Here is an 18,219-nt window from a genome sequence, read left to right on the forward strand (position 1 = left end):
AAAGGTGAGGCTCTGTGAAAGCCACTCACAGGGGTAGTACTGTTAAAAATAAATAAATAAATAAAAGGCAGTGGATGTATAGAAATAAGCCTTTTGAATATACAGTACTGTACAAAAGTTTTAAGCAGGTGTGAAAAAATAACACCCGCCAAATATACAGCCAATGTAATTACCGTAAGAACCATCTTCAGCATAAAGAAACATGAGGAGTCCTGTAAGTGTTGATACGGCCCCACAGAGGCCTGATCTCATCCAGGCTGTGTGTGATTATATGAAGAGACTTACACAAGCCTCATCTTGGTTAATTCTCCGAGATGTTTGGGACAACCTCCTGCCGAGTTCCTTCAAAACATGTGTGCAAGTAACAAGTGTACCTGGAAGAATTGTAGCTGTTTTGAAGACAAAGGACAGAGATATTGGATATTGACATGATTTAGATGTCTTTTTTGTTTATTCAGCTTTTGAATCCAAAAAACTATTGACACTTCTATCACACGTCCCAGAATCCTGCCCTTTGGTTTGACCAATTTGTTGGGTATCTATGACACAATGCCACATCCCGCTTCTGTCCTAAGTGCCTATCTTCAGTAGTTGCGTTCTTCTGCAGCAGATGCTGGTTAACTTTCATGTTTTCCTTCTTCCTACAGGTGGTTAGCAGAGTAGCATCACAGCAAGGCTTTGACCTGGACCTTGGATATAGACTCCTTGCCGTATGTGCGGCTAACAGAGACAAGTTCACGCCTAAATCAGCTGGTATGAAGCAAGCAATTAATATTTACGTTTCTGACAGGCGATCTGCTGCTGAGTGCTCTGATCTACACAAGCCAAGACCTGCCGCGGATAATATTTGCACATTGTTGCCTGGCAACACTTTACTATGGCGGTTACCTGCTGAAGCTGCTTTGTGTCTTAACTCTTTGCTATAATGACCCTTGTAAGGCAGACTGCTACAATGTTACATTTGTAGACTGTGTCTTAACGGCAGATGCCGCTTATATGTAATGGAAAGGGTGTGTTGTCTATAGATTGCCAAATCTTTTCTAGGTTTATGGCAAATGTACGGTAATAAGCTTTACTTTGAATATTTCCAAGGGTGTGAATAGGATGCCTAGAATTTAGGGTTAATGTGACAAAGCAGCACATCTCTGTTTCGCCTCCATGCATGGGCTCAGGCAGGCTAGTGTCTTGCTCTCAAGGTTTCCACATTGACTGCCAAGGAGCCTTTGAGGTCACCTGTCTCTGTGGTGATTTATGTCCTTAAATTATGTCTGGAAAATAAGGAAGGAAAAAAGCTTTTTTGTGTAATTTTGCCATTGACCTGCCATCTTTGCGTCTGTTCTTGTGAAATATCCGAGACTAGAGTTCATACATACTGTGAATGAGTCATTAGGAGCGCCCTGCCGGCAGGAGCATTTGTATGCACAGTATGCTGGAGCCCTGCTCATTTGGACCTGGCCCAAGTTATGCAGACAGTGCAGGTACCTTGTTAAAGCTGAGCAGGGTGAAGAGATGTTAGTTTACTAGCGTATAGCCCTCGGCCAATCCAGCTGGTTAGAAGGAAGGGAATGTGTGCAGATTAGACTCGTTGTGTTATGTGACAGCAGGGGAGGACTACTAGGGGTGATGTAGGAAATAATGCACCAGCGCGTATGCGTATTATAGATGATGTGATGTATAATGTTCTCTGCATTTACGGCCAGAAATTAGTGTTGTCACTATGATAGCAAAAATGGATAGTGGAAAAGCTAGCCATGCCTGCGGTCTCGCATCCAGGGTTTGTGTAATGTAAAGGTTCAACACCTGACTGCTCACCAGCTTTCTGTTATTAGGAGTCCATCTGCTACATACAGGTGATCTGATCATCGCCTCTATGTAGCAGAGCCGATCGGGTTGTGACAGCTTCTAGTCTCCCATGGAGACTATTGAAGCATGCCATAAGTAACAAAAAATAAATGTTTTTAAAAATATTAAAAAAATAAAAAAAAATATAAAAATTTAAATCACCCCCCTTTCGCTCCAATCAAAATAAACCAATAAAAAAAAAAAAATCAAACATACACATATTTGGTATCGCCGTGTTCAGAATCACCCGATCTATCAATATATAAAAAAGGATTAACCTGATCGCTAAATGTCATAACGAGAAAAAAAAATTTGGGGTCGCCGCAACATTGCATTAAAATGCAATAACAGGCGATCAATAGATCGTATCTACACCAAATGGTATCGTTAAAAACATCAGCTCGGCACGCAAAAAATAAGCCCCCACCCAATCCGAGATCACGAAAATGGAGATGCTACGGATATCGGAAAATGACGCAATATTTTTATTTTTTTTTTTTTAACAAAACTATTTGGATTTTTTTTTCACTGCTTAAATAAAAAAGAACCTAGGCATGCTTGGTGTCTATGAACTTGTAATGACTTGGAGAATCATAATAGCAGGTCAGTTTTAGCATTTGGTGAACATGGTAATAAAAAATCCAAAAAACAGTTGTAGAATTGCACTTTTTCTGCAATTTCACTGCACTTGGAGTTTTTTGCCCGTTTTTGAGTACACAATATGGTAAAACCAATGGTGTTTTCAAAATTACAACTTGTCCTACAAAAACCAATTTCTCACATGACCATATTGACCAAAAAGTAAAACAGTTATGGCACTGGGAAGAAGGAGAGTGAAAATCAGAAACGCAAAAATGAAAAGGGCTGCTGCGCGAAGGGGTTAAATTGTGGCTGTTTCCATCAAATTGAACATAAACTGGGTCACCTGCTCGGTAAGTATCTCATTGCAAAATTTTACATGGGAAAATGAACTCCCATCAGGGCATCAGCCACCTTCTCAGCCCTATTGCTTCAGGGTATCGCGTAGCATACGGTAATCTATCAATGTTTGGTTGAAGTGCTTCCCAGAATTGGGTATGACCACAGTCCCAACAGTATCCACTGAAAACTGGTGGAAACAACTTCAAGAGTCGAGGATCAAGAATTCAAGACACATAGCCGCTGAGTCAATACCCTACAAATTAATCTCATAAATCAGACATTGTGTAAGCTTTTTCTAAAATGCTGAAGTGTAAGACTTCATTCGGGATGTCAGTGTATCTTGTACATGTTCTCTGTGTTTTTCAGGGATAGAACATGTTTTATACAAGGGAGTTCAGATGTCCAGGTGTTTGCAAAATTGGATGGAGGCATGTCCAGTTTTGATCAGTGACTAAGATTACAATTGAGCAACAAGATTATGGGTCAATGAAAAACCCAGACAACAAACTGATGTCATCTCAGGTGCATCTTAGTGCGGGCCATTTTGGAACAAACTTGAGAATTCTCTATCAAGTTTTCTTTTCGGTATAAGAAAAACTCGATGAAACACTGTTGGGAAAAACTGACACACAGACCAAACACTGATGGCATCAGACAAACCACACTGATGGAACTCAGCCTTTTTTTGCTACACACACAAATAATGATCATCTGAATAAAGACTAATTAGTCCAGGCAATGTATTTGAGCTACCCAATAAATCCATCACATAACGTATTCACATTTAACCCCTTTTTTGTAGGGCTATTTTTGCTTTCATTTTTTCCTCCTCTACTTCCAAAAGCCTTACTGGTCATAGAAAAATTAAAATTCATAAGTTCTCTCCAGAACGCAGAAAGAGCTGACAATTCAAACTCCTTTTAAAGCAGCGTCCCCTATGCAGCTGACCCCATTCTTTGGAAAGGGGTAATTAAGGAAAATAATAATGGCTAGCAGATGTTAGGCCAATCTGAACTTGAATGCACAAGAATGGGGAGGACAGATTTACCCCACCGATAGAGGCAAGAGCCCCAGCTAAAAAGAAAACTTTAAATCCTTTGCCTAACTTAGACATTATGAAGTGAGGTGTCATGAACTTTGTTGATAAAGTAGAAAGTCATATTTTCAGAAACGTGATAAAATGGTAAATGCAAAGCATGGTTTTGCATCGCTGGGCGATGGTCGGGGTCTGTCAAATGGATGTTTGCCAGATCGATGACAATATCCAAGCTATGTCTCCTGTCTTTGAACAGATAAAATCGTGATAGGAAAGATGATGGTAATATCTCCCACTGGGGACCCCACGGGGGCTGAAATATCGTACAAGTTGGGAATCTCATAATTTTCTAAGACTAACGCACATCCTATCGTTCTCTGAAGTCCAGCCCTGTTATAAGTCACCAGAGGGGAGATATGTGGGTGTAACTTGTGTTAATAAAAAAGCCAATGCCAATTATGATCCTTGTTCAATGCCAGGAAGGTGCATTGCTGTGTAGGATTGATCCACGTTTCACTGGAGTTTTTCACCAAATAAATCTGGGCAATTTCCGTGACCCAGGTTTAGTAGTTTTCTTTCATTATTTAAAATTGTATAACTTTGTTCGTCTTGCTCTGTAAATCGCATCCCCGAAGGCATATGCTACTGGTAACGGGTGTCCAATGGGCATATAAAGCAATTGGTGGGGGGTGCTATTAGTTTTTCTTGGGTTATTGTGGAGCTTAGCAGTGACCAGGAAGTACTCATATATTCCATGCTTTGGAATTGGTGGTCTATCTACTATACGGTCACTGTGAGTTTCCCAATAATCGGCCTAGTAGTGAAAGCAGCCGTTGCCTCATCCATCAATCGTTTGTCAATTGTGTATTGTCCTAATGATTGAAGGCAGCGGAGTGCTGTTCCTTGTAAACTTTTTTTTTCCATCAACAAAGCTATATGAGGGCTTGTTCTTTGCTGGTGTAGTTTGGAAATACACCATTCATTTTAACATGCAATATACATTAAAATGGGCTGAAAAATGCAAAAGCAGTGTTGTGTTTTATTTGGTTTCTATAACTGTAGTGTATAGAAAAAATGTAGACTAGTATATAAAAAAAATCATGGTCTCCTAAGAGGCTGAGCCATATGCTGAGTTTCATAGAACTGTCATGGCAGATATGGAGGCCTTCAGCAAGTTCCCAACTGACATGGCACACCATCGGCACTCCACAATCGTGTTACAAGGAGGCCGATGGGTGCACGGAATGGGCCGTGCAGCAGCAGTTGGTGCTCATCTCTGCGTGCTACTTTTTTACAGGCAGGTGTTGGCTGTGTAACACTTGCCGGGTATGGTACAAGCTCAGCTCATGAGTGCAATTTATAGATGAGGACCTGACTTTGAATTTACCATTCCACCTAATATCTTTTACTTTACATTCTTTAAGAATTGCACTTTCCCTTTTCACTTGCTCAGAAGGCCCTGGGAATTTCATAGATTGAAATTGGCTGTGGTGGTGCTTGAGAAGGTGATTTACTGTTGTAAAATGCATGATTTTCCTTCCCTATGTTTCATGGTTACAAAGCTGTGTTATATTTTTAACTATTTTGCAGAAAGAATTTTAACCCATTGTGTGTTATAAGTTGGAAATTCTGACCATTCCCATGAGAATGCAAATTGTATGCAGTGCCAGGGCTATACTACATTGGTAGAGAAATCCTCTATTACAACATGCACAATATATTCATGGGCTGCAGTTTATTAACATTTTGTGTGCCCATGTTTATCCCATTATTGACTGCCTATAAAAAATTTTCATCTTTCCACTTACTGTGAGAATAATATCTTACAAAGTTACACCCATGTAGAGAGATTTTTCTAGTAGTCAGACATCGTGCCAAATGGCTTATGTTCCTTGTGGGTTTGACCACCCAGAACCCTTGCCTTTCTTGTTAATACCAAGCAGAGTGGCTTATCTGTTAAATTGCTGTGCCAGGAACTACAGCTCTGTGCTATACACCTGCAGAGTTGACAATCAACAGGGTTGTATCTTGTTTAAATAACCCTATGTAAATGTTCTACTATTCCCTGTAAAATAGTCAAAAAACAGATGCTCCCCTACCGCACTGTCACTGTTCCAGTGATGTTGGTACTATTTGTCGTGTGACGTACCAGCGTCCAAAAATCTCTGGCGGAGACCCTGGAGATCACGATTATGGCCAGGGATGGTGCAAGCTTAGCTCCTAAGTGCAATTTACACAGTTCAGACCAAAAGTTTGGACACACCTTCTTATTCAAAGAGTTTTCTTTATTTTCATGACTATGAAAATTGTAGATTCACTCTGAAGGCATCAAAACTATGAATTAACACATGTGGAATTATATAATTTTCAAAAAAAGTGTGAAACAACTGAAAATACTGTATGTGTTATATTCTAGCTTTGATTACTGTTTTGCACACTCTTGGCATTCTCTTGATGAGCTTCAAGAGGTAGTCACCGGAAATGGTTTTCACTTCACAGGTGTGCCCTGTCAGGTTTAATAAGTGGAATTTCTTGCCTTATAAATGGGGTTGGGACCATGAGTTGTGTTGTGCAGAAGTCTGGTGGATACACAGCTGATAGTCCTACTGAATAGACTGTTAGCTGCTTTTTTCTTGCCATAATACAAATTCTAAGTAAAGAAAAACGAGTGGCCATCATTACCTTAAGAAATGAAGGTCAGTCAGTCCGAAAAATTGGGAAAACTTTGAAAATGTCCCCAAGTGCAGTGGCAAAAACCATCAAGCGCTACAAAGAAACTGGCTCACATGAGGACCGCCCCAGGAAAGGAAGACCAAGAGTCACCTCTGCTGCGGAGGATAAGTTCATCCGAGTCATCAGCCTCAAAAATCGCAGGTTAACAGCAGCTCAGATTAGAGACCAGGTCAATGCTACACAGAGTTCTAGCAGCAGACACATCTCTACAACATCTGTTAAGAGGAGACTTTGTGCAGCAGGCCTTCATGGTAAAATAGTTCCCAGGAAACCACTGCTAAGGACAGGCAACAAGCAGAAGAGACTTGTTTGGGCTAAAGAACACAAGGAATGGACATTAGACCAGTGGAAATCTGTGCTTTGGTCTGATGAGTCCAAATTTGAGATCTTTGGTTCCAACCACCGTGTCTTTGTGCGACGCAGAAAAGGTGAACGGATGGACTCTACATGCCTGGTTCCCACCGTGAAGCATGGAGGAGGAGGTGTGATGGTGTGGGGGTGCTTTGCTGGTGACACTGTTGGGGATTTATTCAAAATTGAAGGCATACTGAACCAGCATTGCTATCACAGCACAGCGGAATGCTATTCCATCCGGTTTGTGTTTAGTTGGACCATCATTTATTTTTCAACAGGACAATGACCCCAAACACACCTCCAGGCTGTGTAAGAGCTATTTGACCAAGAGGGAGAGTGATGGGGTGCTACGCCAGATGACCTGGCCTCCACAGTCACCAGACCTGAACCCAATCGATATAGTTTGGGGTGAGCTGGACCGCAGAGTGAAGGCAAAAGGGCCAACAAGTGCTAAGCATCTCTGGGAACTCCTTCAAGACTGTTGGAAGACCATTTCCGGTGACTACCTCTTGAATCTCATCAAGAGAATGCCAAGAGTGTGCAAAGCAGTAATCAAAGCAAAAGGTGGCTACTTTGAAGAACCTAGAATATAAGACATATTTTCAGTTGTTTCACACTTTTTTTGTTAATTATGTAATTCCACATGTGTTAATTCATAGTTTTGATGCCTTCAGAGTGAATCTACAATTTTCATAGTCATGAAAATAAAGAAATCTCTTTGAATGAGAAGGTGTGTCCAAACTTTTGGTCTGTACTGTACATGGGGACCCAAAAGAAAAACAATAAAAAAAATTTAGTGTGCCTGCTATTAAAATCATTTCTCTCTTATGACATGATATACATGTCAAAGGAGAGAGAAATGATGTCCCCAAGCCAAGCCAGTACCTCCACCATCCCCCGGTCCCTCATGCTTCATATCCCGGCCCTTCACCTCCTATTCCTGAAAAAAAAATGGTGGGTAAATGGGCACATGCACTGTGCCTCTGCCAAGATCTGCCAGCTGGCACCCTGCACCTGCAGGGAATTGTCGTACTGGTTCGTTTTGATCACTATGATAGACCCTATATTAGTGATCAAAAGCCAATAATTAGTCAGATTACATTTTTTTTATTTTAACATTTTTATGCCTTTTCATTCTTTGCCATTAGGGTTGCTTGTTACAGTTGGGGTTAGAGTTTTTTCATAAGTGTTGAGCGCAAGTGCTTGCTACTCGAGTTTGCATTGGGGTGCTTGAGTATGCACCGAGTATCGTGAGTGCTCGAGTGACATGCTCAAGTCTCCGCCCCACATGTTTCACTGTTGTTAGACAGCAAAAAAACATGTTGGGATTGCCTGCCGCGGGCAATCTTAGCTCATTTTTTTGGGGGTGTCTTATCAGCCACGATACATGTGGTGTGGGGATTTGAGCATGTTGCTTGAGCACCTGCGATACTCTGTGCATACTCGAGCACCCCGATGCAAACATGAGTCACGAGCACTAATGACAACATATTCAATATGACAACCTAATGTTATCAAATTCGGTGTAGTACCTTTGGGTTCAAAATCCTCACTATACCCCTGGATAAAATCCTCAAGGGGTGTAGATTCCAAAATAGGGTGATGGGGTTTCCACTGTTTGGACACATCAGGGGCTCTGCAAACATGACATGGCCTACTGTCCCACCCCAGAGCACGGGCATCCTATTAAATGAAAACTTCTTACTCTGATTACACAAGAACCACAGATTATTTTCACCCCAGGTATTACTTTAATCAGTTTACCAGAGGCAATCTGACGGTCTCTGTAGTTTACTTAGCAAAATCCTGCTGACAGGTTCACTTTAAGTAAGAGTGCTTTCCATAATTTTCAGAATTTTCATCGATCACACTCGTACAAAAAGATTTGACGTGTAAAGGAGCCCTTAAGTGGATCCAAGCAGCCACATTTTAGGGTCCATACTATGACTACAATGCACAGACTGACCTCAGATTTCCTGACCCAAACTTCCAGTCTCACACAGACATATACAGCTTTAAGTTTAAGTTGGGAAACCCTTGGTCTGTCTGTACACTGCGGTTATTATACTGACTGGCCTTACACTAGTTGTGACAGGTCTTTCAGGTTGTCTGAGGAATGTGTGAGTGCTGCAGCCCATTATCGACTGTTGATTCACTGCAGTACACACGTGACCCAACCATGTCAGACAAGCGCCGGGAGACCCAGTGCCAACATCAATGCAATGGCACCAGTGTAGCAGTTATCTGTTTGTTTTTTTCTAAGAAGGAGCTGTCCAAGTAAAGGACAATACCTTTAACCCCCTCTAACTTCTAGTGAAGCCTGTAGGATTTAATTCAAAATGCCAGCAAATCCCCACAGTATACATTTATTGTGCTTGTCTGTTTCTTACCGAAATACAACTGCACAGATTCTGATAGTTTGCTGTGATCCTGCTATACCTTATATCATCATCAATACTTACAATACATTGTGTTACTCTTAGTCTTTTTATTGAAAGTGATAAGTAGTCATTTTAATGCTGAAGTAAGTATGGAACGTTATGGATACTTGTTTTCTTTGGCGTTGAGTCAGCAAGTCTTACAGAAATGTGTTCTGCAGGTGATAAGAGGAGCCGTGCTATGTTCTACAGAGTGACTGCCTGTCCTACATGACAAGGTGTTTGTTTTCTGTTTGATTTAGGTAAGGTTTTGACTGCGTTGCTAACCGCAAGACATTTTTCCTGCAAACACTGAGGTGTGAGGTGTTGTGCGGCTGTGGCCTTAAATTACTCAAATTGTGAAATGTAGCCATGTCCTTGTCTGTGTGCATGAGGCTGATGTAGAAGGAGCCGTCAGCACCCAAGGATTGTGTTACTGGTCCATGCAGTTACCGTTTCTCACTCTTTCAGCACTGATCAGTTGTTTGACCAGGACACTTATGATGTTATAACTGCTCTCTGATAGGAATGGATTTAGAACGGTAAGATGTTTTCAGGTTCTCTTCGGATTCAGTTAGTCCTGATTCACATTGTACTCTGGACTTTCATTTAAAAGTTTTTTGTTTTTTTTTAACATGATTCAGAGCATGTGTAACAATCACTGCAACTGGGTTAATTTGATTCTTAAATATAAAAGTAAACATTTAAATGAATTAATTGCCTTTACTGATTTATTCCATGGTTGGCTCGAGGATCAGAAGACAGTCAAAATTTAGCCAAAGATTTGAAATTTAGTTGTGTTTCTAGTCCACCAGTATCGGGGGATTTCTGCTGCAGCAGACTAACCACAACCTGCAGTCTTGCCGGAAAAAAAACCCATGATGATGCTTTTGCTTTGAGAAAATGTTAAATGTTCCTATCTCTGCCATATGATGTTGTAATGAGTGATTCCCTACTAAAATTTAAGAAGGGGCTGGATGCCTTTCTTGAAAAGTATAATGTTACAGGGTATATACACTAGTCTCCTTAATATTGCGTTGATCCAGGGAGCTAGTCTGATTGCCGTATGTGGAGTTGGGAAGGAATTTTTTTCCCCAATGTTAAGCTTACTGTTTGCTACATGGGTTTTTTTGCCTTCCTCTGGATCAACATGTTAGGGCAAGTTAGGATAGGATATTGGTTGAACTAGATGGACTTAAAGTCTTCCTTCAACCTTAATATCTATGTTACTATGTTACTATCCCACCCTTAAATTTATATTAACCTGTATACAGTGGGGCAAAAAAGTATTTAGTCAGTCAGCAATAGTGCAAGTTCCACCACTTAAAAAGATGAGAGGCGTCTGTAATTTACATCATAGGTAGACCTCAACTATGGGAGGCAAACTGAGGAAAAAAAATCCAGAAAATCACATTGTCTGTTTTTTTTTCATTTTATTTGCATATTATGGTGGAAAATAAGTATTTGGTCAGAAACAAGCAATCAAGATTTCTGGCTCTCACAGACCTGTAACTTCTTCTTTAAGAGTCTCCTCTTTCCTCCACTCATTACCTGTAGTAATGGCACCTGTTTAAACTTGTTATCAGTATAAAAAGACACCTGTGCACACCCTCAAACAGTCTGACTCCAAACTCCACTATGGTGAAGACCAAAGAGCTGTCAAAGGACACCAGAAACAAAATTGTAGCCCTGCACCAGGCTGGGAAGACTGAATCTGCAATAGCCAACCAGCTTGGAGTGAAAAAATCAACTGTGGGAGCAATAATTAGAAAATGGAAGACATACAAGACCACTGATAATCTCCCTCGATCTGGTGCTCCACGCAAAATCCCACCCCATGGGGTCAGAATGATCACAAGAACGGTGAGCAAAAATCCCAGAACCACGCGGGGGGACCTAGTGAATGAACTGCAGAGAGCTGGGACCAATGTAACAAGGCCTACCATAAGTAACACACTACGCCACCATGGACTCAGATCCTGCAGTGCCAGACGTGTCCCACTGCTTAAGCCTGTACATGTCCGGGCCCGTCTGAAGTTTGCTAGAGAGCATTTGGATGATCCAGAGGAGTTTTGGGAGAATGTCCTATAGTCTGATGAAACCAAACTGGAACTGTTTGGTAGAAACACAACTTGTCGTGTTTGGAGGAAAAAGAATACTGAGTTGCATCCATCAAACACCATACCTACTGTAAAGCATGGTGGTGGAAACATCATGCTTTGGGGCTGTTTCTCTGCAAAGGGGCCAGGAAGACTGATCCGGGTACATGAAAGAATGAATGGGGCCATGTATCGTGAGATTTTGAGGGCAAACCTCCTTCCTTCAGCAAGGGCATTGAAGATGAAACGTGGCTGGGTCTTTCAACATGACAATGATCCAAAGCACACCGCCAGGGCAACGAAGGAGTGGCTTCATAAGAAGCATTTCAAGGTCCTGGAGTGGACTAGCCAGTCTCCAGATCTCAACCCTATAGAAAACCTTTGGAGGGAGTTGAAAGTCCGTGTTGCCAAGCGAAAAGCGAAAAACATCACTGCTCTAGAGGAGATCTGCATGGAGGAATGGGCCAACATACCAACAACAGTGTGTGGCAACCTTGTGAAGACTTACAGAAAACGTTTGACCTCTGTCATTGCCAACAAAGGATATATCACAAAGTATTGAGATGAAATTTTGTTTCTGACCAAATACTTATTTTCCACCATAATATGCAAATAAAATGAAAAAAAAACAGACAATGTGATTTTCTGGATTTTTTTCTCTCAGTTTGTCTCCCATAGTTGAGGTCTACCTATGATGTAAATTACAGACGCCTCTCATCTTTTTAAGTGGTGGAACTTGCACTATTGCTGACTGACTAAATACTTTTTTGCCCCACTGTATGTACATCAAGGGATCTCGGGTGTCTTCTTATGAGTGGCCCCCACACAACTACTGCCTGTTCAGACCTGCTATTGTCATCATGAGCTGTGAATGTATACGTATAATGAATCTATGCGCATGAAACTTTCCCCCTTAAGAGCATCTCAATTTACTAAACACTAAACTGACCCCCCAAATACATTTGATAGTTGCACAGAAATGCTTGGTTCAGCTGAACGCTCGCTCCTGTGCGCGCTGTGAAAGAGCTGCTGCCAAAGGAGTCTGGCAGCAGCTTATCTCAATGCAGATTAAAAAGATTGGCAGCTGTAGTTCAGCATGCTGGATCCTTCTCTCCCCAATTTTATCTGTAGATTTGGGAGATCTGCATGCACATTAGACTTTGCCAATCCTGACAAATTTTACTGGCATCATCTGACTTTAGTGTGATGTTATGGGACCTTTATACAACAGTTTAATCTCAGGATCATTGTGATAACTGTTTTATAATTGATCTGATCCTACAGATCTGGTCATTATCTGAGCAATCTGTATTTCCCCTCCACAGCTCTGGCTGTGCAAATGTCACCGTGTTCACAATAAATGTTCAGGGTTACCAGCGGTGCCGATTACAGAGGCGTTTGTAGTGTGGTCTTCATATTGATCTCACCATCTTGCCCTATCTTTTCCCCTCAAAACTTTAAGGGTATGTTTTCACGCTGCGTACTTGCAGCGCTTTAGACGCAGTGGAAACCCCGCTCCACTCAAAGCGCCGCCCCCTGTTGTACGTGCGGAGATACCGCATGTGCTCATTGAACCCATGCGGAATCACCGCATACTATCCGTAGACTTGCGGAGACGGAGCGTCTCCGAAAGATAAATATACATGCTGCTGTCTGGAAAGACGCTCCGCATGTCCGTAATTTCTGGTGTGTCACCCGCGTTCCTGCACGCATAGTGGAGACGGGATTTCATAAAATCCCCTCCACTATGCTGTAACATCTGGACACTGTGGATTCGACGCTGTGGTTGTACGCAGCGTTCAATCCGCAGCAAATCCTGAAAACATACGCTAAGTGGAAACATACCCTAAGATAACAGATTTTTCTTTTTAGGTCAGTGAGCAAAATATTTGGCAAAATGCCTAGAACATTGCCTCAAGCCCCTAAACCTCTGAGGGTGTCTCTAGCTCAACCTTCACAGGAAGGTACTACGCCAGTGTCAGCAGCCAGTGATTAGACATGGGGGAAGGAAAAGGAATGCACCGTCCATATTTACTCTCTAAAAGTCTATGTCCTGATAAACGAAAACACACATAAGTGTTATCAGGCCTCAGAAATATGAATACGCTATCTTTAGTACTACTTTATGCAAAAATTGAATCAAATTCAATAAGACAGGCTGATAATCATTGTACAGGAATTCATCGTTCTATAAAACTCATGCTACAACTTTCAGATAAACGTAGGTTGCAATATATCCAACCAGGTTACAAATATCACCCAGATTAGAGCTTTGGAGGAGGGCACTAGCCCGCCATGCCAGTATATTTATATATCGGCTATTTGTAGTTAGCAGAAACTGACGAGCTGGAAAATTTCATCAGCACACTGATTTATTTTTATGTGTTAATTACAGATTCCCTTTGGTGCCTCCCAGGCCATAGTACAAATTCTCCCCAGCACTGTTTTCCCCTTTAATGTACTTTTAAAAAAAAAAATGTGTTTCATATTGCAGTATAAGGAAGGAAGACCTAGTTTACATCCTAATAAACTGGGTGGTAGGGACAAGATAGCTGGCAAACGCCTTAAAAAATCATCAGCTATTAGGCAGCATGACAGCAAGGCTTAGACTGGCCCACGGGAGAACAGGTGAATCCCCCCGGCAGGCCCCTTGGCAGGAGTTGGGCCCCATCCACCCATGTGAGCACTCATTGGCACAGTTCTGTTGGCTCCGTTCGTACAGACATTCATTTAGCAAACTACCAAGTTGTTATATAGAAGCAGAAGTACATTTGTGAATAAGGGTAAGATTTAGCTGATGTAGCTGATCAATGGCCCCCAGAGTCAATGTTACTGGTGGGCTCTTTGCACTAATGTCCGACACTGCTAACAGCAGTCACAGCATTTCATTCAGGCTGCAGTATACAGTGGTGTTGTGGAGTTTTTGTGAGTTTTTACTGTCATGCACATTATAAATATTTGCTTTGAATTGAGTCTTGATTTGATTATCTCAACCACATCACATAAATTGGGAAATTTCTATTAAAATAGGAAGGATGTTGCTTGTTGATGTCCATGACCACCTATATAATTTTCAAATAGACGCAACATGTTTTATATAGAGAATGCACTCAGTCTTATTACCTTGCCTTATCTATTCACTCATATTAGGGCTAGTCTGTAACTTTATGTATACTTTGATCCTTAAGTGGCACTGTCTAATTCTAGTCTGCATGTGCCATCTAACATCACATGAACAAGTATTGAGGCATGCGTGAGAAAGAAAACTTCCAAGTTTTCATGTGAAATTATAATACGCATCATGCAGGCCGATGGATTCTATGTACTATATTTGGGTCCATCAGGTTTCTGCCATCATGTCCGGTCCTTTCCTGGAACAAATACTTCTGCATGCTGCTCTATGTGTTCCAGTAAAAATGTTGGAAGCTCCATTGTACATGTGAAGTGGGCCGAAACACAGTGTCTTATTATGCAGATGGCAAGGAATGATCACCGTGTCTTTCTGAAGTGAAATATGCCACTGGTTCATGTACTTTTGGCTCTGTTCAGGCACTGACTGTGGTTTCTGTTGCACCAGGCACCATGATTGATGGTGATCAATTTTACAATGGTTTCCAATGATTTTTTTTTAGTGGAATGGATGTCCTGACTGTTAAAACTCACAAGGAATATGTCGAAGGAAGGCTTTTCCAAAGGGGATTGTGAACCGAGCCAATGTGCAAAACTAATTTTACCGAGAGAATGCCATGTTTCCTTTATTCTAACACCATTCCTGCTAGTGCTCTCAAGGCATGCAGCATGAATCTGGAAATAAAATATAAAACCTGTGTTTTGTGGAGGGGGGTTGACATCGCTAAACAACAGAGAAGAGTCTTTCAGGATTATTTATTTTTAGAGTCTACAGGATGATGAGGAAGGAGACCGTAGGTTGGGGGTCAAGACTGGTGGGGAATGAGTATAGCCAGCATCAGGTTAGGTATACAACATGACAAATGTATTTATCTTTTTGCCAATAAGTGTACGCTAAAGGATCCTGTCAGAGAGTTTGAGCTAACTGTACCTGTCAATTAGTGTTTGCCTTATGACAGAAGTCTAGTCTTCAAGTAACACGTGGATTGAATCCAATGGCGTGTATACCACAAAGTCAGCTCCTGCAGTTATTATGGGGCCATCACTCTAACATATGGTTCCCTATAGGTAGTCTGAACCAGAGAAGGACTCCTATTCTTCCCAGCCAAATGGTCATGTACGAGCCAATGAAAGAAGAGACGACACAATGTCATGCCATGTCTCTTTTTTTATTTGCAGAACAATAGACAGTGAAAGTAATATAAAAACATCCTGACATGTCCTATTGAGTTGGCATTGACCGCCATCAAGAAGTTGCCCAATTTTCATTTTACTATACAACACTTTGTTTTCTTTTGTACTGTTTGTATCTTCAGTATTAAACAATTCGTATCAAATAAAAAAAAAGTGTTTGTAAACTAAAGCGAAAAACAAGGAAGAACTACCTGGAGAATTTCACAACACCCACAGGAATTTCCTGCTAACTGGGTGACACTTGAGAGCAGTGGAGATGTAACAAACCGCTGATGTGCGGCCGGATTCTTGGATGGTGTAGAATCTTCTCCATTTGATGATAACCTGAAAGACAATTAATACTTGTGTTATCCACTTTAAGTGGGTCTAAATACTGTTCAAGCTTGATTTCTCACTGCTGTTAGGAAGAATTTTCTATGGAGCATAGCTAATAGTCACATGGGTCTTTGTCTCGTGACTTGAAATCATCAACCTGCTGGCAAGTTAAGGGTTATTTTGACTCCCTATTTATCAAGAACGAGCATTCCTAAGAAGAACATTCGTTTCACAATAATCATGCAGTCCAAACAGGCTGCCAAAAAATCTGACAAAAGGAGCAAAACGCTGGTTCGTTGGGTGAAATGATCTTTGGATCTTTCTAAAAGATCATCTTCTTGGGAGCACATAGTGCTATTTAAACAGTAAACGTGCTAATGAGAACAATGGCAGCCAATGCAAATTTAAAGTGAGTCTTTCAGCACAGAATGTCTGTTTAACCTAAGTACAGTTATATCTGTGCCCTTTTCTGGCTCTATAAAGCCCGAGCTGTGAATCAAAGAAGAGGGGATGAGATATAGGGAAAACAAGTAAGTGAGAATGTGCGCTGTACAGTTTGGCCACGTCAAAGGGGCACCGCAAGCCTGTATTGGGTATTAACAGTCATCTGAGCTGGCAGACTCCCTTTAATGATCTATTACAGATCGTTCAGTGCATATCTTAAGCTATAGTACATGTGTAAACCCCAGGATGCATAATGCAGGCCTTTTAGGCCCATTAGCTTACTGTTTTGCTATTTTCTATGGTCGGTGCCAACACTGATAGTGGCCGATGCAGTGTACAGCTGACACCTGCAGGATTGCCACCTGTAGGGAAATGATAGTCTCTTATATGGAAGGTCAGTTTCAAGTCGTATTGGTGGTCACTAAGGGGTTAATACCCTTGTTAACAATTACAATTTTGTGTATTTTTCATATCTTACTTGGCAATTTTGAAATAACTTTTTAAGCATTTTACAAGTTTATTTCAATTCCGCCATATGATTTGCACAAAAAGGCCCATGTTATATGAAAGCGTAGGTTTATACTGTCATGCATAGTAGGGTTAAATGATCGGCATTCAATAAACAAGAAGTTGACCAGTGGTTGTTTAGTACTGCCGTTCAGCAGACCCTTAAGCCCCTGTTACACATAACGATGTCCCAGCGATCCCACCAATGATCCCACATGGATGGGATCGCTGGGACATAGTTAGGCTGATCGCTGGTGAGCTGTCACATAGACAGCCCCTCCAGCGATCAGGGCCAGCAAGCAAGCTGGTTTCTAATGTAAACATCAGGTATCCAGGAGCCGCGGCTCCTGCATACCCGATGTTTGCATTAGAAACCAGCGTCGCTGATCGCTGGTCTCTCGCTGCCACACGCAGCGAGCTGGCCAGCGGGAGACCAGCAATCAAAAAATGGCCCAGCCCGATCGAGCACAATCAGCGATACCGGCAGGGGTGTTGGTCGCTGATCGCCGTAACACACAGCGATCTCGCTGGCGAGATCACTGATGTGTCACAAAATCAGCAATCTCGCTAGCAAGATCGCAGTGTGTGACGGGGCCTTTAGACTCTGGTGTCATTTGTCCAGTTGTCATCTGTGACGGATCCAGTATTAAAAAAAAAAATGCTCCTAATACAAAATGGAAATCAAAGTTTCTTCTTTTGAGTGGATCCATTTGAAAACAGACCATTTGGTTTCCTATTTGCATTAATTTTGTTCCGTATGTTACAGATCCATTTTTCCTTTGTGAACCTAGTGTATTAGGCATGTGTACTCGTAAAAACAATGGATCTGATAATAGTTGACAAATCTATTATGATCAGTTTCCCATAGGAAAAGTAGATGCTGTTTTAGCTAGACAAAAAAGTTGTGCAGAGTGTTCATTGCTCCAGCTAAAACGGGTAGCCTAATAAAAGGAGGTAAATGGAAAACATTTTATGACACGTCTGTTCCCATTCACATGTTCCCATTCACATGAATGGATCTTGTACTGGAGCCTTATTTTTCTATTTTTACGATCCCCCAAATGGATTGAAAAACATAAATAATTATTGGATGCGTGAACAGAGCCTTAAAGGACCTAGCTGCACAATTGCAGCCAGTTATTTTTTTATTTGCAATGCTTCATCACTTCAGAGAAAATAGAGTTTAAAGTGAACCTATTAGCAGGATTGTGCACAGTAACCTCGACAG

The 18,219-nt window shown here is 41.4% G+C and overlaps 1 protein-coding gene across 9 annotated transcripts in view; it reads left to right on the top strand.

Moving 5' to 3' along the window:
* The window catches only part of ZMIZ1 (zinc finger MIZ-type containing 1), a 483,419-nt gene that overhangs the window by 359,874 nt on the left and 105,326 nt on the right, over positions 1–18,219 (top strand). For all 9 annotated transcript variants that reach the window (XM_073571234.1, XM_073571232.1, XM_073571235.1 and 6 more), the window contains one exon: positions 648–753. In XM_073571234.1, the coding sequence (XP_073427335.1) occupies positions 648–753 (106 nt within the window). The remainder of the gene's footprint in view (positions 1–647; positions 754–18,219) is intronic.

Source organism: Dendrobates tinctorius, unplaced genomic scaffold (genome assembly GCF_039654945.1).
Source record: "Dendrobates tinctorius isolate UK_male_01 unplaced genomic scaffold, ASM3965494v1 ptg000028l, whole genome shotgun sequence".
Lineage (NCBI taxonomy): Eukaryota > Metazoa > Chordata > Amphibia > Anura > Dendrobatidae > Dendrobates > Dendrobates tinctorius.